Below are 22118 nucleotides of genomic sequence, written 5' to 3' on the forward strand. Positions count from 1 at the left end.
ACCCATAAGTCTGAAAAAGTTCACAGTCCTTAAATGCAATTAAGGCATCCGTTAGTCTTGCGAGACCATGGATCTGTGCCCGGAAAGTCTTCACTCTCCTGGGCAAGGTTGTATGGAAGACTGGCAGTTGCCCATGCTGCAAGTCTCTCCTCTCCACGACACCAATGTTGTCCAAGGGAAGGGCATCAGGACCCATACAGCTTGGCACCAGCGTCGTCGCAGAGCACTGTGCGATTAAGTGCCTTGTTCAAAGACACAACACGTTGCCTCGGCTGGGGCTCGAACTCACGACCTTCAGATCGCTAGTCGAATGCCTTAACCACTTGGCCACGTGCCCACAATAGTCCAATCCATAAACCCAGAACCACGATATCATCCTATGGTGTCACCAACTTTCATCAAAAGAGAGAGACACCACACGAGGCAGAGAGGCCTACCCACCTGCCACAGTGAGCCACACAGTGAAAGGTTGTTTACAGATTCCTTCTCCGGCAGCGATCAAAAGGAAGGCAGTCGGCACTGAACTCATGCTCGCCTTCCACATTCGCCTCAATCTTCCTCAACACTTTAATCAGTGACTAAAGGATGCTTTAACTGGCAATATGGAGTGAAGCATTGGCTCATGCCCCATTTCAAAGTTTCTTCCTTCGAGGCCATCCAAGTGTGCGGTCGCTTCCCGGAATCTTCTTGGAGACAGCAAAGTGCTGGATCACTCAAATGATCTCCAAGCTGCAGACTCTAACAGTCCCAGAAACACATTTAAGGTGTATTTCCATCTGACATTTTTCCAGCTGGTCCAGATGCTGCTGTCCATTGCACCCCCAATCTTGGTGTCATCAGCAAATTTGCTGATCCAGTTCACCACATTACGACACCGATGACAAACAACAATGGACCCAGCACCAATCCCTATGGCACACTACAAGTCACAGATCTCCAGTCTGAGAGACAACCATCTACAACCACTTTCTAGCTTCTCCCACAAAGCCAATGTCGAATCCAATTTACTAAAACATCTTGAATGCCAAGCGACTGAACCTTCCTGACCAATTTGACAAATGCCTTGCTAAAGTCCACGTAGACAACATTCACTGCCTTGCCTTCATCAGCTTACCTGGTAACGTCCTTGAAAAGCTCTAGGATTGGTTAGACACGACCTACCATGCTCAAAGACATGTTGACCATCTCTAATCATTCCCTGGCTATTCAAATACATATATGTCTGGTCTCATAGAATAGCTTCCAAAAACTTTCCCACTACTAATGTTAGGCTCACCTGCCTATCACTTCCTGGCTTATTCTAGGTGCCTTTCTTAAACAATGGGACAACATTTACCTAGCAGGTATATGCGGGTGGAAACAATTTGGTCCAACCTGCCTCAACCTTCAATCCATCTCCTTTTTCTTAACCAGGCCCTCAATATCTGTTGAAAGCCAAGGCTCCCTAAACCTGTTATCCATGTCTTTTATTCTGACAGGAACATACGCATTTCTGTCACACACCGGGTCTCGTTCCCTATTGGAGATCAAGTATCACACTCTCTATAGTTAGGATTTCTATGTATTGATTAAGGGAACTTTCTTGAACACCTTTGACATACTCTTCCCAATCCAACCCTTGTACAAAATGGGATCCCCCAGTCAATATGTGGAAAGTTTATGATCCATCCATCTTAACAAGATGCATGCAAGGATTGTAGATGGAGCTGCATTTACAGACAAATAGGTCAGCTATGATTTTATTGAATGGCAGAGCAGGCTCAATGGGCCAGATGGCCTACTCCTGCTCCTATTTCTTATGTTCTTATGATTTTCCCCCCAACTAAGGTGCCGTGAATTAATGATCACAGTCTCAAAATAAGACTACTATTAAGAAATTGCATGAAGTGAAGTTTTTCAACTTATAATGTGGTTAAACTATGAAGTTCCCTAGGGGAGTGTTGTGGAGGTTGCGTCATTACCTTAATTTAAAATGAAGATTTCTGGATATGAAGGGAGGGAGAGTAGGCAGGAAGTCGGTATTCATGGTAGATCAGCTATGATTTTGATAAATCAGTATTGAAGTACCAAACAAAGTTTATTGTTACAACTTCAGAATTGGTACTGTTAAGTTTTAAAAATTCTAAACATTAAACCAATTTAAAGGAAGTCAAGGGAGTCTGCAAATGCAGATCTAACTTTGTGTTTACTTTAAGCAAGGTGCGTACATATCTCGTGGTGGCACATTGACGTACGCAGTTCACATATTTATACATATAACCTGTAATGAATTATTTATAGGAACAAGAATGCTTGATCAACCAACACACATACACAAAATTACTCAAATGTTAGTGAAACGTTAAATATGCAACAGGTACCATCTAGGTATTGAGGCAAATCACAGCTGAACATCAGTTATGCTTGATACCTTTTGGCCCAGATATGCATTGGGTGCAATCCAGTAATACACCGGTGGTGAAATCCTGCTCTGCATCAGATTGTAAACGCTCAGTATTCCATCCAAGGCATCTTGCCTAGGATAAACAGTGAAAATTCCTTGTATATCACTGACGGACCAATTAGCCATGGAAGTCACCTAAAGTACAAAATTCAAGGGAAAAAAATCCATTAATTGTCTACCTCAACAGAGTAAATTTTTAAGACACTTCACTGCTATCACAAACATTATTTATTTGCAGATGTGGGAATAGACACCTCCGGTCCCACCCAATTACACCATGTGACCAATTAACCTACTAACCCGTGTGTCTTTGGAATGTGGATCAGCCGGAGGAAAATCACATGGTCACAGGGAGTACGTACAAACTTCTTACAGATAGTGGCAGAAATAAACCCAGGTGCTGGTGCTGTAATAGTGTTACATTCACTGGTACGTGATTTGTGAAGCACATGATAAAAACTGGGCCGACTCATATTAAAAAGACAGCAGTATCCCAGATAATTAAATACCAAACATCCTTTCCATGAATTTCTGTGAAAATTTTTCCAGTTTCTCCTCATAACTTCAGTAAATTGCATTAGAAAACGACAGCTGGCTGGAAACAACTGCTTTGCTGTGGGAATATGTCTATCCGCTTTCCAAACTAGCAGCAGGTAAAACAGTCCTCCTGGAATTTCCAGGCTCCAATATCTTCTTTTATTTAATCTAATGTTAACAACAGTTTCTCATAATCGTCTTTAATTTTCCCTGTTAGAATCACATTACTGCAGAGTAGCTCCATAAATAATGAATTAGAATACTTAATCAACTGATTTTGGATTCACTTTAAAGTTATATTGCAGCTTCTTGTGGAAGTTAGCTTTGAATCTAGAAAAGGGAGAAGTAATATCACTGTTCTTTTTTCAGCGGGGGGGGCGAAATTTTGGGGTTTGCAAGTTTTGTTTCTTTTCTTTTTCATGCCGGGGCGGGGTGGAGTTGATGTTTTTTCTTTCATCAGCTCCATGGTCTTTCTGTATTTCATGGCTATCTGGAGAAGACAGATATCAGAGTTGTATTGTATGTGCATATGTTGTCAATAAATTAAACCTTTGAACTTTTATTCTCAGGTGGAGACACAAGAGACAACAGATACTGGAATCTGGAGCAACACCTAAGATTTTGGAAGAACTCAAAAGGTCAAGCAACATATTGATATAGTCTACATTGTGGGACAAAATTCTGCATCAGGACTGCTTGACACTACCTGCCTCCAATCTTACACTCTGTGTCAGTCGATCAATCACCTTGGAGTTCTTGGTGATTGGTCGACTGAGTTTTTGCCACTCTGCTTCGCCTCTTTCTGCTGACCTACTTGCCTCTCTACTCTCAGCTGACAACTTCAGTCGTCCCACCAATGCTGCTTGACCCACGAAGTTCCTACGGCAGACTGTGTGTTGCTCAGGATATTCTCAGGTGATTGATCGAATGTCAAGTTTTCATGAGGGTTCAGCTGAAGTCATGTGGTAATAACTGGATAGTTGAAAGTACTGGATGAGTCTAACTAGAAGAGTAATAAGGCTCTTAAACATGCTCTAAAACTATGAGTTAGAGGGTGAAGAGTAGAATGATGCATCTTTAAGAATGACTGCTGCCAGAAATAGAGAAAATCTTGGTCATAATGCTTGGAAACAGAATTAGAATTCATTTATTATTCTTACATGTACTGAGGTACAGTGAAAAGCTTGTCTTGCATACCATTCATACAGATCAAATCATGATACAGCGTACCGAGGTAGTACAAGGCAAAACAAAGACAGAATGCAAAATAAAGTGCAACAATTACAGAGAGTGAGTGCAGATAAACCATAAGGTGCAAGCTGGTAATGAGGTATATTGTGAGATCAACAGTCTATCTTATTGTTCTAGGGTGCTTTCTATGATGCATTGATAAAAACTGACAAGGGTTGACGGGGAAATACCATATTTTGATATTCTTGATGAAGTAGAAGCATTGCTGAAATTTCTTGGCCATGGCATCAAAGTAGTTGGACCAGAATGATGATCTTCATTCCTAGGAACTTTAAGTTCTCAACCCTCTCAACACCACTGACATAAACAAGAGTAGGTGCACCACCCCTGCTCCTGAAGTCAATGACCAGCTCTTTTTTTTTTTTTTTTGCTGATTCTGAGGTACAGGTTGTTGTCATGATGCCATGCCATAAGTGCAACACCTCCTTCCTGTACTCCAATTCATCATTATTGGAGATAATTGGCCCACTAAGGCGGTATCATCTACAAACTCAAAGACCAAGTTAGAGCAGAATCTGGGCACAGTCATGAGCGGACAGGGAATAGAAGGCTGGGGGACAAAACCTTGTTGAACACCAGTGTTAAGAATAATTGTGACAAAGGTGTTAATGCCAATTTTTACTGTTTGGGCAGGAAGTCAAGGATCCATTTGCAGAGGAAGGAGTTGATTCTTAGATCACAGAGTTTGGTGATGAGCTTGCTTGACATTATAGTATTGGTAGCAGAAATGTAGTCAATAAACAAAAATATACCAATGTGTATTTTTTATTTTCTACGTATTTTATTTATTATTTATTCTATTCCATTAAATTTTAAATACTTTTAAAATGTAATCATTATTTCCCTCTATTTACTGGACACGTTCTCTCCCCGAACATAAACACACAAATTTAACTTCTTGAGCACTTAAATAACGATCTCACCTGGTCCCTCAACACCACCTCTATAGTCAAGAAAGCACAGCAACATCTCCACTTCCTGATGAGATTCAGGTGAATTCCCATCTGGTACGGGAATTGCAAGGCATCTGGTTACAAGTCCCAACTAGGTATTGCAAAAACTGCTGAGAGGATCATCAGGGTCTCTCCTCCACCTATGCAGGATATTTATCAGGAACACTGCATATGCAGGGCCCTCAGTATTGCCAACGATGCCTCCCATCTGTCCCACAGTCTCTTTATCCTCCAACCATCAGTCAGGAAGTACCATAGCATTAGAACAATGATCATTAGGATGGGAAACAGCTTCTTCCCCCAGGCCATGAGACTACTGAACTCCCTGCCACCATCCAGTCTCACCACATATGAAGCACCATCAGCATTACACTGTTTATTTTTTTTACTTGTGATGTAAATGCACCTTTTGATTTGTTTATTTTTGTGGTAATATTACCTCATGGGCTGTGCATGAGTTATAGGTACTGTATTGAGCAGCTTGGTGCAGAGGTACATCGTTTCTTTTGGAAGCGTACATGTAAGGGGTAAATGGGATGTCCAGGGAAGGGTAGCACCTCTGGTGAAGGGGCTTGTCATGTCCATTCTGGGGCATCTCACTCACCTTTGGACCCCACTGGATACTCAGCTCTCACTTGTGGATCCAAGTAGCTTTTGCATGCAACAGCAGCCACACCCTGGTACACCGCTTTGACATGTGGACTAAACCAGGAGCGGGTAGCAAGCAGGCCTCACACCCCAGCGAGAGAGGGACATCCCTATCCCAGCATGTGAAGACAGCTCTGGTGGACTGTGTGGAAGAGATCCGCAGTAAGATTGAACAGACAAGAAGGCAGTTCTACAACGCTTTGTGGAGAGTGAAGGGCGTGATAAGGCACAGAAGCAGTCATGGTCATTCCTTGCAACCTAGGAAGACCCCAGTTTGTGATGACTACTCGTACCACTGGATCCAGACATCCAAGGTCGAGAGAATAAAGCTGCCCCAGTGCAATGACTTTCCCACTTTATAAATTCTCCCACACAAGTCTTCTGTAATTATTGGATACGATGGACAACCAATCATGCATGTATAAGGTTGAAATGACAATAAATTTGAAGTTGAGCAAGCTAAAATTATTTTCCTAACAAATAAATACCTACGTTATCATACCCCCATGTAGAACTTTGGCATTCACTGGCTACCCCAGAACAGAAGCACTGGTCACAGCCTTTATAGTTCTCTAATTTCAAATTGAAGAACCCTCTTTTGCATTGGCCACAGTTCTTTCCTTCAGTGTTGGCCTACAAATTAAATCAAATACAAATTATATTAACAGTTATGATTAAGATCCACATCACTCCAAAAAAAATTAGTGACATTTTCCATTTGAAATTGCTGCTTTTGTGAATTAATTTATAATACAACAAAATTACTAATTTGTGAATATTTGATGCATATGCACCAGTGACTTAAAAATGGAACTGAATGATGCTTGTCTTCCTTCTTTCCATCTAACTACATACATATATATATATACACATACACACACACACACACACATACACACAAACATACATACTAGCAGAAATATAAACCTACATTAAACCCAGACCACTTTTTACTTCGGTCAATTACTGTATATTTATGTTCTCTTTAGACATAACTGTCTAAATCCATTGGCTGGGCTCCTAATGTTTTACAACCTGTGGACTTGAGAAGTACCACAGAAATTCTTCCTGTTCAATGTTCTCAACATTTCCTGCTTTCATCTTAAATAAATAAGTGGTGTGACTAATATTTAGCTTCTGTGTGGAGAGCGGGAGTTTGAGAATCCAAATCATTCCAGAAAGTAGAATATGAAGATGCAAATATCCCAAACTTTCTGGGAGGTCCTCACCACAATCATTGCGAACACACTCTGATGCTGCATTCTTCATGGAAACCCTTGAAATTTGAAATCAGTTCAAATATATTCAGTTCTTAAGAGAATTCTGCTGTTTTGAAGTTATCTTATGATTATTTTGAATAGGTTTAATTAAATGTAACAAATAATTTACCAAAGATAGGAATATTTTACAAAGTTACTCAGTGCCAGTTGATTGTACCAGTCTAAAAGTCTTCAATGTTTATATATAATCTTGAGTCAAGGTCATGTATTTACTTGTTCGTTGATTGGGATACAGCATGGAGTAGGCCTTTTCGGCCCTGCGAGCTGCGCCGCCAAACGTTCCCCCAATTTAACCCTAGCCTAATTTACCAATTAACCTACCAACCAGTAGGAGGGGATTGAGAGGGGAAACCGGAGCGCCTGGAGGAAATACATGCGGTCACGGGGGGATCGTACAAACTCCCGACTGGCAATGATGGGAACTGAACCCGGATCGCTGGTACTGTAAAGCGCTGTGCCAGCCACTATGCTACCGTGTTGCCCCAACATTATAGCATTTAAGTTTTTTGGACTGGGACACCTGTGACTTAACATAGAACATAGAATAGCACAGTACAGGCCCTTCGGCCCACAATGTTGTGCCGACCCTCAAACCCTGCCTCCCATATAACCCACCTTAAATTCCTCCATATACCTGTCTAGTAGTCTCTTAAATTTTACTAGTGTATCTGCCTCCACCACTGACTCAGGCAGGGTATTCCATGCACCAAAAAACCCTCCTCTAATATCCCCCTTGAACTTCACACCCCTTACCTTAAAGCCATGTCCTCTTGTATTGAGCAGTGGTGCCCTTGGGAAGAGGCACTGGCTGTCCACTCTATCTATTCCTCTTAATATCTTGTATACCTCTACCATGTCTTCTCTCATCCTCCTTCTCTCGAAAGAGTAAAGTCCTAGCTCCCTTAATCTCTGATCATAGTCCATACTCTCTAAACCAGGCAGCATCCTGGCAAATCTCCTCTGTACCCTTTCTAATGCTTCCACATCCTTCCTATATTGAGGCGACCAGAACTGGACACAGTACTCCAAGTGTGGCCTAACCAGAGTTTTATAGAGCTGCATCATTACCTCGCAACTCTTAAACTCTATCCCCCGACTTATGAAAGCTAACACCCCATAAGCTTGCTTAACTACCCTATCTACCTGTGAGGCAACTTTCAGGGATCTGTGGACATGTACCCCTAGATCCCTCTGCTCCTCCACACTACCAAGTATCCTGCCATTTACTTTGCCTTGGAGTTTGTCCTTCCAAAGTGTACCACCTCACACTTCTTTGGGTTGAATCCATCTGCCACTTCTCAGCCCACTTCTGCAACCTATCAACGTCTCTCTGCAATCTTTGACAATCCCCTACACTACCTACACCACCACCAACCTTTGTGTCATCTGCAAACTTGCCAACCCACCTTTCTACCCCCACATCCAGGTCATTAATAAAAATCACGAAAAGTAGATGTCCCAGAACAGATCCTTGTGGGACACCACTAGTCACAACCCTCCAATCCAAATGTACTCCCTCCACCATGACCTTCTGCCTTCTGCAGGCAGGCCAATTCTGAATCCACCTGGGCAAACTTCCCTGGGTCCCTTGCCTTCTGACTTTCTGAATAAGCCTACCATGTGGAACCTTGTCAAATGCCTTACTAAAATCCATATAGATCACATCCACTGCACTACCCTCATCTATATGCCTGGTCACCTCCTCAAAGAACTCTATCAGGCTTGTTAGACACGATCTGCCCTTCACAAAGCCATGCTGACTGTCCCTGATCAGACCATGATTCTCTAAATGCCCACAGATCCTATCTCTAAGAATCTTTTCCAACAGCTTTCCCACCACAGACGTAAGGCTCACTGGTCTATAATTACCCGGACTATCCCTACTACCTTTTTTGAACAAGGGGACAACATTCCCCTCCCTCCAATCTTCTGGTACCATTCTCGTAGACAACGAAGACATAAAGATCCTAGCCAGAGGCTCAGCAATCTCTTCCCTCGCCTCCTAGAGCAGCCTGGGGAATATTCTGTCAGGCCCCGGGGATTTATCTGTCCTAATGTATTTTAATAACTCCAACATCTCCTCTGCCTTAATATCAACATGCTCCAGAACATCAACCTCACTCATATTGTCCTCACCATCATCAAGTTCCCTCTCATTGGTGAATACCGAAGAGAAGTATTCATTGAGGACCTCGCTCACTTCCACAGCCTCCAGGCACATCTTCCCACCTTTATCTCTAATCGGTCCTACCTTCACTCCTGTCATCCTTTTTTTCTTCACATAATTAAGAATGCCTTGGGGTTTTCCTTTACCCTTCTCGCTAAGGCCTTCTCATGCCCTCTTCTTGCTCTTCTCAGCCCCTTCTTAAGCTCCTTTCTTGCTACTCTATATTCCTCAATAGACCCATCTGATCCTTGCTTTCTAAACCTCATGTGTGCTGCTTTCTTCCACCTGACTAGATTTTCTACCTCACTTGACCAGCTGTCAAAGCTTTTCACTTGAGGAGAGTGGTTTTGAGGGAGCTTTCACTTTCTGCAAAACTCGCGTGCTCTATCACACAACGGTGCTCTATCACACAACGATGCTCTGGGGCTTATGGGAACAAAACACCACTTTGTGTAAGTGTGACTGGAGAAGAATTGAGAGTTTTCACTGGTTCCTAAAATGGGGAGGGCCGAACCTCCCTTCCGGATGGACATGGCCCACGGACTATATGTTGTAACACCATAAGTCTTTAACAACTTACTTAATTACTAACTGAACTGAATTTATAAGACACCTTTAACACAAGCAAACAAACTAAGGTACTTCACAGGAATGCAACTAAACAAAATTGACACCATGAGAAATCTTTAGACAAGAAATTATTAAATGCTGAGTAAAAGGCACTGGTTTTAAGAAATGTTGAAGGAGGGAAGAGAGGTCATGAAGTGGTGGGGGCGAGGGTAGGAATTTTCATGCTGAGACAGAGGGACAGTGGCAGAACAGTTACATTTGGAGGAAAATTAACAAGCCAAAACTTGCCGGCTTTGCTACTAGACATTGGAAACCCTAAACCATTGTGCAGACTGGGGTCTCATAAGGGCACATTGCTTATGGTGGGTGGGACCCTTTGAGGCATCACCTCCTCCCTCAACTATCTCCTCTATAGCAGCAAGACCATCAAAAAAGCTGGCATTAACAACAGTCTGCACAAGGAATCAAATCTGGGATACTCTGGTCAATGCTCCAAAATGAGTATAAGCATAACATCCATGAAACCAACTGCGCAATTTGCCAAACAAAATCAACTTCTTTAATGGCATCTTTAAGTTACCCAAGGTAAAAGAAAATGCACACTTAAGTTTACATTACATTGCAGTTGCCTATCTTTTATTCATATGAAATAATTAATGATATCATATTCCTTAATTATATTTAACCTAAAACTCCTTGTTTTTAATAATATATCTATGTAGTTTCTTTCTGTGTTCTTTATATGCTCAAATACTGTTTGTATAACTTTTATATGTTCTTCCTTTCTCAATTTATAAATTCCATGGGATCCTTATTAATCGATGTATAAAGTTTGATAATATGGTACTACCTTACAAATACATTCTCCAGAACAAGGATCAGAATTCAAGCTTCCTTCAATACTACAGTCACACTGAATGCATTCTGGAAATCCAGTAAAACCAAATGCACAGTAGTCACACTTCTCTCCTCCATAACCAGCCTTGCAATAGCACGAGCCTGAAGTTAGACCTAGAATGAGGATGAGAATTTGTTACATTAAAAAGTTTAAAAGTCAGCATTGGAAGTAAAGAAAGATATGATATCTGTCTAATAAGCACATTACCTCCTTCAGTATGTTTGTCATCCTTGATGCATTTATTATTCAAAGACCCAATTAAATTGCAAGAGCAAGGGACACATGGGCTTGGTTCATAAGGAGAAACCTGGAAAAAATGTAACATTTGATTCACAAAAATTGAAGGTTATAAATCCGCCTTTGTGTTATGATGTTTTCTAGCCTATAAAGTTAACTCTTCCTATGCTGTGAATATGTGCTATATTCCATTAATTGACAAGCACAGATTTATTTGGTTCTGATAAGCAAAAAAAACCTGAATGCTCAACATCTGAAGTAAAAGCCAAACATGCAGGACATATTTCGCAGATCAAGCAGCAGCTGTGGAGAGAGAAATAGAGATAAGATTTCACATCAGAACTTGGGAAAAGTTAGAACTCAAACATGTGTTTAGCTGCAGAGGAGGAGGAGGAGAAACGCACAGAACAAAGCACAGAGACCAAAAGACACAACTCCTACTGGCTCTGAGAGGACGGGCAATGTCTGTTAATCACAGTTAATCTGGCTGAGGGAGACATCCATAGAAGGGTTAATGTAAATAGAGAAGAACAAAAATAAAACTGTGATTGTAAAATGTAAAACATAGCAGTTGCTGAATACCTGAAATACTCATCAGATCAGGCAGCAACTGTGGAAAATGAGAAAAATGAGCCAATGTTACAGGTGTAGATCTTTCATCAGAACTGTCCAGTTTAGATACAAACTGCAAAGGCTGGTTATCTGAAATCATTGAATTGAAGTTAACAGTTCTGCTGAAAGGCCAACAACCAATAGAATGAGCTTTATCTCTGCAGATGCCTGACCTGTTATGTACTAACAGTCTATCTCTTTTTACTGCAGATTTGCAGCAAATGCTGTACTATTATTATAGGATTGTTCTTCTCCTTTTTCATCTCCTATATTAGCTCTTTCAGACAATTCAGCTGTAATTGACAAGACACCAATAATCTTCCTCTGCCAACACAACATCCACTCTCTTGTTTTCCATGCCCATCACAGATGATAACAAAGGGTCTGACAAAAAGTAGTGGGTATGGACCAATCCATCTCAGGTGAAGCTCTCCCAGCCATTGAGCACATCTACTTGAAACACTGCTGTAGGAAAGCAGCATCCATCATCAGGGAGCCCCACAACCCGGGACATTCTTTCTTCTCAATGCTGCTATCAAGAAGAAGGTACAAGAGCCTCAGAACTCAACACCACCAGGTTCAGGAACAGATACTACCCCTCAGCCATCAGACTCTTCAACCGAAGGGGATAACTTCACTCAACTTCACTTGCCCCATCACTGAAATGTTCCCACAGCCAATGGACTCACTTTCAAGGACTTTTCATCTCATGTTCTTGATTTTTATAGCTTATTGATTTATATTATTATTTCTTCACTTTGTATTTGCACCGTTTGTTGTCTTCTGCACTCTAGTTGAACACCCTAGTTGAGCAGTCTTTCACTGATTCTGTTACAGTCATTATTCTATAGATTTGTTGAGTATGCCCACAAGAACGTAAATCTCAGGGTTGAATATGTGACATAACAGTACTTTGATAATAAAATTTACTTTGCACTTTGAGGTATTCCCTTTGTTCTTTCCTCCTCCAACCACTACTGTTCATCAATGTTATCCCCTTGATGCCCACCCCCCCCCAAGTTAAAACTTGTCTAACTTTTCCAAGTTCAAATGCGAGGTCAGTGACATGAAACATCGACTATTTCTCTCTCCAGAGATGTTGCTTGACCTGATTTCTGATCCTTTCTGATCCTTTTTCTACATACAGTACTGATCCTTTCTGATCCTTTTTTCTACATACAGAAAAAGTAAAAGTGTAAAAGTCTAAGGTATGCATGTATGGATGTACTTATTTATTTATTCATTAATTGATTTATTTATTAATTGATTGATTACAGACTAACCCAGCTGAGACACTAGTGTAGTGAAAGCAATAGAACCTGTGGGGAACAGATGGGAAATTAGAGAGGATAAAATGGGTTTAGCATGAAATTAGTGGAAATGAGTGCTTGATGGTTGATACGGATACTGTGGGTCAATAGCCTTTTTTACTGTGCTTATGACTATGATTTTATGACAATTCCAAACACTCACCACCCTCAAATCCTCTCTGATCCTTGTATCAATTACCTTTGATTTATGTCCTCTACCAAACAGGTGAGAAGTGGCAGGAAGCGAGGCACTTCCTCTCCCACATTGTTTATTTGCCAGCTGTCTTCCTATCATGTTTCAATGTTGCCTAAGCCAACCCCACACTTTTCTGGAACTATAAAATACATGAATATATTAATCGGTATTATTCTATTACCTGAAACATAACTGTTAGTTCCAATATTAATTTAGAAATTCTTCTCCAAGATAGTTCATCAAATGAGAAAAATTTCAAACTGTTTATACAAATATCTGTGTTCCAGTATTGCATTGTAGTTTAAAATATTACACTCGTGAACATATCATTCTGAAACTAATTTGGATCAAATTCCTAGTAATGCATCCTTATGCATCCATGCAGGAACAATCGGTTTGATGTGAAAACACATTTTAAAAAGATAATCCTGCGCCATACCCATGCAGGTCGGAAGAATTCATCAGTGCAGGTTTCACAATTTATTCCAGCTGTGTTGTTCACACAATCAATGCACACGCCACCTCCAATATATTCTCCTCGTATGTTTAAACTCAGTCTCCTGTCTGCTACATTCTGGTCAAAGTAGCAATCATGAGCTTTTCCATGGCAATTACATTCTGCAATAGTAAAAATTCTAATAATCAGGCAAATGAAGGATAAAATTCTGCTAAAAAAACTATTAGTCAACCAAATAGGAAGTCATTATTTAAAAAAAAGAGTCCTTTCCTATTTTTTGAAAGTTATTTCATCTCAGATCATTAATTCATTCTACTTAATGAACCATTTAAGCACAGAAATCAGCAAAAGATATTTATATATTGGGCTTTGCTGGTTATTTGTCCAGCCTCTGGGTGGCAAAAGGCAACTTATCTTCTGGTAACACTCACAACACGCTGAAGGAACTCAGCAGGTCGGGCAGCATTCATGGAAACGATCAGCCGACTTTTCGGGCCGGAACCCTTCGTCAGGACTGTAGGGGGAAGGGGCAGAGGCCCTATAAAGAAGGTGGGGGGAGGGTGGGAAGGAGAAGGCTGGTAGGTTCCAGGTGAAAAGCCAGTAAGGGGAAAGATAAAGGGGTGGGGGAAGGGAGGCAGGGAGGTGATAGGCAGGAAAGGTGAAGAAAGAATAGGGGAAAGCACAATGGGTAGTAGAAGGAGGCGGAACCATGAGGGAGGTAGTAGGCAGCTGGGGGAGGGGGCAGAGTGACATAGGGATAGAGGAAGGGAGGGGGAATTACTGGAAGTTGGAGAATTCTATGTTCATACCAAGGGGCTGGAGACTACCTAGACGGTATATGAGGCGTTGCTCCTCCAACCTGAGTTTAGCTTCATCATGGCAGTAGAGGAGGCCATGTGTAGACATATCTGAATGGGAGTGTGAAGCAGAGTGGAAGTGGGTGGCAACCGGGAGATCCCGTCTGTTGTGGCGGACGGAGCGGAGGTGCTCGACAAAGCGGTCCCCCAATCTGCGTCGGGTTTCACTGATGTAGAAGAGGCCGCACCGGGAGCACCGGATGCAATAGATGACCCCAACAGACTCACAGGTGAAGTGTTGACTCACCTGGAAGGACTGTTTGGGGCCCTGAATGATAGCAAGAGAAGAGGTGTAGGAACAGGTGTAGCACTTACGCATAAAGGGATAAGTGCCGGGTGGGAGATCCGTGGAGAGGGACGTGTGGACCAGGGAGTCGCAGAGGGAACGATCCCTGCAGAAAGCGGAGAGGGGTGGAGAGGGAAAGATGTGCTTAGTGGTGGGGTCCTGTTGAAGGTGGCGGAAGTTGCGGAGGATAATGTGTTGGATCTGGAAGCTGGTGGGGTGGTAGGTGAGGACAAGGGGAACTCTGTCCCTGTTGTGGTGATGGGGGGAGGGGGTGAGGGCCGAAGTGTGGGAAATGGAGGAGATGTGGGTAAGGGCATCATTGATGACGGCAGAAGGGAAACCACGATCCTTAAAGAAAGAGGACATTTGAGATGTCCTGGAGCAGAAAGCCTCATCCCGGGAGCAGATGCGGCGGAGACAGAGGAAATGGGAATAGGGAATGGCATTTTTACTCTGCAGAGTATTCTGTGTTAACTTATCTTCTGGTGTTCCTCCAACTTGATCGAACTGTTCCTGTGCTCCCTACAGTACTCCAGCAAGGTTGAAGCTCACCTCTGAATAGTAGTAAACAATGATTTGCAGGTTCCTTCATTGGAATAAAATTCTCACTAAAATACTATAATCTGCAAATATTACAGCTTATTTGTAGATGAAGGAAGTTTTGTGACCCGGTTTCAATCCAACTAAGGCAAACATGGAGCCAAAATAAGATCTAATTGCTTCTCAAATCACCTATGTGTTTTATCCCTTCATTACTCATTTTATTTTATGCATTGATCTCCTATTATTGTGGAATAGTTTCTTGATATTGGTTCAAAATTTATCTTTTGTAAGCTTGGCATGTATAGGAGTCATGCATTCAAGTTGCCACTACAGCACGAAGTACAAATAATGCATCTGCGGGCAATGCACAGGAGTTGAGTGTGGGCAATGGACCAGACTGAGTATGAACTAGCCTGTTATAGTGGGCTTCTTGCAGCCAGTATGTCATCTTTGTGTCAAATGCACTAGCAATAGTTTCTGTTTCAAAGCAACTAGCTTCACACTTGTGCACAGAAGAACATTTTTGGATGAATATGTAGCTGCCAGGCAGTTAGTGACAGACCTTACACAATACTATTAATCATTAAATCCTGGCAAATCATGAAGGTAATTACCTTCTGCAAAAAGCCTGCAGGTTAACCAATTAAAGATGTAGGTCTTTCAGTTACTCATACTTGCCTGCCATTTCATTCCACCATGGGTTACTTTTATAGTACTCACATCTTCCTGTTTTGGACCCATTTAGGTACTTATTTTGGACATTAGCAAATGTCAATTACTGTGAAAAACACATTTTAAAACACTTTGAATAATTGAATCACTTCCAATCTATATTTTTACTAATTAGGTTCTGGGTGATTATTTGGCTTTGGTTATTTTCATCAATCCTTTTGAACTTTTTATTGAGTATTTTATCTCTACATTCCTTATTTTCAATTAGAAAAACCCAACCTCTCAAATTCAAATTTGTTGTTTAATGTTAATTTGAATTTATCATTAAAGAATAATTATAATTGCACAGATATCAAAATGTGAGTTCCTGAATGAAACAAAAAAATGGCAGTATATTAATTAGCATGAGAGCTTCAAAAATGAATATAATAAGCAAAACTTATGTACCAGATATAAAGCTATATATACATGGCACCATTTTGTTGGCTTACATTTATGCTAATTATAAATTTCATGTATTCAAAATGCTTTTTCTAGAATTGCAGCAAAGTGTTGTTTGTAGATCAGAAGAAAAGAAGAACATGAAGGCTGAGAAATTTGCTCAAAAATTTACCTCATCCTTAAAGTAAATCAAGAGACATGAAGTTGCTCTTTTTCAGTGGACATGAATCAAGTATGCAATGAACAGTTAGATGTGGTAAACTACATTCACAAATTATGCTATAATTTTGTTTCAGCTGCTATCGTTCATTAAATATTTTTCCATTATAAGCATAGATTTCTCCTCTGTCAGCATTTATTTACTCTTGAATATTGCAAAATACATTTAAAAATGAATGCTCCCTTTCTGTCTCACTCTCACTCTAGTTGTTCCACTTTTGTTTCTATTTCTGATTCCCATTTGACAATGAATTCATCTGCTATAATACAAATATGCATCTTCATTATTTCACTGTTCTGCCATTCTTCTATCTGACTAGCTAAAAATTCTCCTCCAAATCATGGAGTTCCCTGATATTCCTTTTTCCTCATTGCCTTGTCAGCAGTTTACAAAACTTGCAATACAAAAAAATTAAAACTCTTGTTATGGAAAGTCAAACCTGGCTAACTGCTTATTAAGTCCTGGCTGACACTGCCCTCTTTTCTGTGTGAGATCCTTATCTTCATACAACATGAGAAACTGGTAGGTTAATTAGTCATTGTAAACTGTCCTGTGATTAGGCTAAGGTTGCTGGGTGGCAGGTCTCAAAGAGTGGAAAGGCCTATTCCACCCTGTTTGAAATAAAATTTTCGTCATTTTATAAATGTATACTTTGCAATGGCACTTACAAATTAAACAAACTGCCCTTTTAAAATAATAACAATAATAATACTAATAAAAAATTATTAGCATGAGCCTTATCCATTTATACGTTGTGTAGTATATGCAATATAGCAGGGTTATTCAAAAGATATATTATCAATATTGTCAATAGATTTGTTGAAGATGAATAATGTTAAGTAAACGTTATTCTAAAGACCTCAACTCAACTTTAGATAATATGACATGTTTAAATAAACCCCACAAATATTTCTTCTATTTGCAGAATAATCTTTGTTCATTTACTTACGCTCACATAGCTTGCTACTGTAAATTGTTCCAGCTTCCCATCGTTTCTGATGGAATCCAGGGCAGCAACGATCACAACTTTCTCCACAGGTGTTGTGCTCACATTCACAGCTAAATTTCTGCCAGATGAACAGTACACATTCAAATAAAACAAGACTAAATTGATCAGCTAACTGAAATAAGAACCTCATTTATTTCACTGCCTTAGCCCCATGCTGACAAGTTTGAATAAAATCTAATTATATTTGCTTCCTGTTCAATGCTTTTATTATGTCTAGAGTGAATATATATTAACTTGCTCGAAGAAATTTATCCTGAATACTTTTAAAGTTAGAAAGAGTAGGTAAAAATTTGTTTCCTTACATTCCCTGTGCTTCTACCAACAATGTGGTTATTGATCCTTTTGACAGTCAATAGTATCTGCCTAGTTATTGCATTAAAGTAGGTTTCCTTATTTTCACTGTTTTAATGAAACCCCTATAAAACAATGAAACTTCAATAAAATCTCTTTCGATTGCTCTGCTCTAATGTGAAGCCCAAGTTCTTCAGTTTTTCATTGCAATTAAAGTCTTTGATTCCTGCACCAGCTCGGGAAATGTTCTCTTCCCAGGCCTTGAAATCTATGCTAATGCATTAGACTCAATTAACCAGGTGGAAGTGAACCAACAAAATTAGAATCATGATATCGAATAAAATTTCTGAAATAGAAAGCATCTCTTCAGCCCAATGTCTGTGTGACTCAAAAAAAAGAGCTACTGAACTTAATCCTTTCTTTCAGCGTGAGGTCTGTGGGCCTGCAGATCACGGTTCTTCAAATACGTGCCAAGTACTGTTTGAAATGTGAGGGCTTCTGTCTCAGCTATCATTTCAGGCTGTGAGTTCCAGAATCTGCCAATCTCTGGCGATAAAGTTTCTCCATGCTCCCTTCTTATCCGTGACTATTGTGACATTGAGCCCCCGCTTGCCTGTCACTTTATTCTGCATTGTTATTGTTTTACCTTGTTCTACCTCAGTGCACCGTGTGAACTGTATGAATAATATGGAAGAAAAGCTTTTCACTGTATCTCAATACATGTGACAATAATAAACCAATTCCAATTCACCATCATACTCTCACTCTGATCTCTCAGCGACTTCCTGCACTGTTATACAATGAGTTCCAATGTAAGCTCAAGAAACAGCACCTCTTCTGTCCAAGTGCATTGCAGCCTGCCGGGTTCAATATCAAATTCTCCAACTTTGTTCTCTCTCTTTTATCTGTATGAGACCTGACCACTGTTGTCTGCCATCTGTTTCTTTTCCTTTTTTTTTAAATAGAAATGCCATACAATGTTACACAGACTGTATAAACTTTAGCAACATCTGAAGAAGGGTCTCGAGTGTTTACTCTTTTCCAAAGATGCTGCCTGGCCTGCTGAGTTCCTCTGCCATTTTTTTGCGACGGCCAAGAAAGTTTCATCTCAATTTTCTCTTAGCCGATCCTTTACTTCAGAGTAATAATTCAATTTTGTTCCATCACCTGCCCTCCCCCACCTCTCTGCTATCTGAACTAAATTTTCTCTCCTCTATTTTGATGAAATATTTCCGATCCAGACTGTCTAAATGCTGTCTAAATTGCTGAGGTTTTCCTGGATTCTCTGTTTCTCTTTCATGTGAAATTGGAGGGCTCGTCTGCTGCTTCTGATTAGACCTTTCCAAGGAAACTCTTTGTTACTGTGACGAGCGAGGTAGTACTCTTCTGCCTGGCCCTCTGTCCTATAGGTACTTGTACTTTTTTTGACCAAGAAAGGCAGAATAATGTTCTAAGTTACTATTAAAAAAGTTACAATGGAAGAATATGCATACGTACATTGGTTACCGGATCGAGCGGGCAAGCACTTGCATGTCCGTAGCAGATGCACATCCCACCAACAGAAATATCTTTCAGAGAGTAGTAATACTAAAATAAAAAGGGGGAAAATAATGTAGTAAAGCTTTCAACAAGACAATATGTTACTCAGGTCGAAAGTGACAACACGAGGATATTAATGCAATTATTAACTCCAACCATCAGGACCCACAACTGTAGTTAGTTAAGAAATGATTGGATCAAAAAGTCATCTCTATATTCTGGGGATCACTGTTGATTAGAAATGCAGCTATACCAGCCTTATGTTATGGGTACAAGGGCAGGTCAGAGGATCGATATTTTACAATGAACAATTTACCTCCTGTACTACAAAGCCTTTTCCACTATCTACGAGACAAAAATCAGGAGAATGCTGGGTTGCTGGCTGCAGCTCCAATAATACACAAGTTTGACACAAAGCAGTTTGGCTCCCATGCAACACCATCCATTTCCTACACCTGCTACACACTTTGGAAGCAGGGTACACTCTCTACAAACACATTAACATTCACCTAGGGATACAAAATTATGAGGGGTAGAGAATGGGTTAATGCAAGCAGGCTTTTTCCACTGTGGGTGGGTGAAACTAGAACAGAGGTCATAGGTCAAGGGTGACAGGTGAAATACTTGAGGAGGATCTGAGAGGGAATTTCTTCGCTCAGAGACTGGCGCGAGTGTGGAAAGAGCTGCGAGAGGAAGTGGTGAATGCGGGTTTGATTTCAATATTTAAGAGAAGTTTGGCTGAAGTACATGGATGGGATGGGTATACAGTACAGGGCTACAGTCCAGGTGTGGGTCAATGGGACCAAGCAGGAGAACAGTTTGGCATAGACTAGATGAGTCAAAGGGCCTGTCTCTGTGCTGTAGTGCTCTAGAAATATAAAAACATAATCTACAGCACATTACAGGCTCTTCGGCCCACAATGTTGTGCCGACCATGTAACCTACTCTAGAAGCTGCCTAGAATTTCCCTACCGCATAGCCCTCTATCTTTCTAAGCTCCATGTACCTAAGAGTCTCTTAAAAGACTCTATCGTATCTGCCTCTACCACCTTCGCTGGCAGTGCATTCCACACACCCACCAGTCTCTGTGTGAAAAACTTACCTTTGACAGTCCCCTTGTACCTACTTCCAAGCACCTTAAAACTCAGCCCCCTTGTGTTAGCCATTTCAGCCCTGGGAAAAAGCTTCTGGCTATCCACATGTTCATTGCCTCTCATCATCTTATACACCTCTATCAGGTCACGTCTCATCCTCTGTCGTTCCAAGGAGAAAAGACCAGGTTCACTCAACCTATTCTCATAAGGTACGCTCTCCAATCCAGGCAACATCCTTGTAAACCTCCTCTGCACTCTCTCGATATTATCCACATCCTTCCTGTAGCGAGCTGACCAGAACTGAACACGGTACTCCAAGTGGGGTCTATGGCTCAATGACTAAGGCTCTATCCCCACAGCAGCTCACAAACATGCAACCAAGTAGGACAAAGACAACAGTATGTAGGAACACCACCTCCTAATCGCAGGGTCCCCTCCTAATCACACACCATCCTGTTTCATTTCAGTTATTCATTTTTGGTTCTGGTATTCCTAGCAAGGCAAAGCGAGCAACTGTTGTTGCTTAGACTTGCTCTGGATAAGTTATAGTCCTTCTGGTGAAGGTGATCCCACGGTGTCATTGATTTCAACTCAACAACAATGAAATTGATACATTTTACCAATTTCATTATTGCGCCAACCTACACACGTGTCACTTCAACAAAACCATGACAGTGCAAGTTTGAACTGCTTCAGGGGGTAGCATAAGTTTACTCTTTTCTTTTACTTGATTTTGGGACATGGGCACAGTATTGCTTATGAAGTCCAGGCTGCCCAAAAGGCAGAAAGTGTCGCACATACGAGGATCGCTCGTACATCACTTAGAAACTGCAGAGAAATTGTGGAACAACGGACTTTTTTTAAACAAACCCTGCAGCTTTCATGAACATTTTCTGTTTGTCGTCCACATGTTGCAGAAAAAAATCGCTAAAATAAATTTAACCAAATAGCTACAATAGATTATTGGTCAGTCATTGAAATCACAACATAAGCAGGTCCTAACCTCAAAATTAACTTGTTAAACTTGTTATTGAAAGGGTACCGTGAAGGAAGCATCCTGTCTGTGCATCAATTTGAAAAGTGACTCAAGTAATTACTTAAACATAAACCTGTCATGAGAATGAGATCATAATCCCATGCTTGTTAATATCTGTTATTGTATGCAATTTATGTCCATGGAAAAAGCCTACAATATAAAATGTGGAATACCAAGCATGTTAACGAAACAAAATATGATCAGTTAAACATTTTCACCTGAGATTTCATTTATAAAAAAGAATTTTAAAAGCCTTCAGACCTCAAAGAAGATTCATAACAGATGTCAATGACTGAAAACATATTTGAAATATACATTAAAAGAAGCAGAAATCCTCACCCTTCTGGTTACAATAGGATCAATATCCTTTGCATCATTATATGCTAATGTCATAAGATCTGCATTGAGTGTCCTAATTCTCTGAAGCTTCAGACGTATGTAGCGAGCAGAAGTAAACTCCAGCAGAGTCGAGGATGGATCTTCTGCACTGGGTCTTCCATTAATCAGAGAAGTGTGGATCTGAAATCAGAATGGGGCAGCCTCAATATTCATAAGCAAACAGTCATATATT

At 40.6% G+C, this 22118-nt stretch overlaps 1 protein-coding gene across 3 annotated transcripts in view; it reads right to left on the bottom strand.

Annotated features, from left to right (window-relative positions):
- Window positions 1–22118, bottom strand: part of lama2 (laminin, alpha 2) — a 399772-nt gene that overhangs the window by 239785 nt on the left and 137869 nt on the right. For all 3 annotated transcript variants that reach the window (XM_072251541.1, XM_072251540.1, XM_072251542.1), the window contains 8 exons: window positions 21887–22066; window positions 19376–19465; window positions 17528–17645; window positions 13542–13720; window positions 10955–11054; window positions 10700–10860; window positions 6325–6465; window positions 2411–2578 (listed from right to left, as the gene is read on the bottom strand). In XM_072251541.1, coding sequence (XP_072107642.1) covers window positions 2411–2578; window positions 6325–6465; window positions 10700–10860; window positions 10955–11054; window positions 13542–13720; window positions 17528–17645; window positions 19376–19465; window positions 21887–22066 — 1137 coding nt within the window. The remainder of the gene's footprint in view (window positions 1–2410; window positions 2579–6324; window positions 6466–10699; window positions 10861–10954; window positions 11055–13541; window positions 13721–17527; window positions 17646–19375; window positions 19466–21886; window positions 22067–22118) is intronic.

The sequence above is a fragment of the Mobula birostris genome, chromosome 2 (genome assembly GCF_030028105.1).
Source record: "Mobula birostris isolate sMobBir1 chromosome 2, sMobBir1.hap1, whole genome shotgun sequence".
NCBI lineage: Eukaryota > Metazoa > Chordata > Chondrichthyes > Myliobatiformes > Myliobatidae > Mobula > Mobula birostris.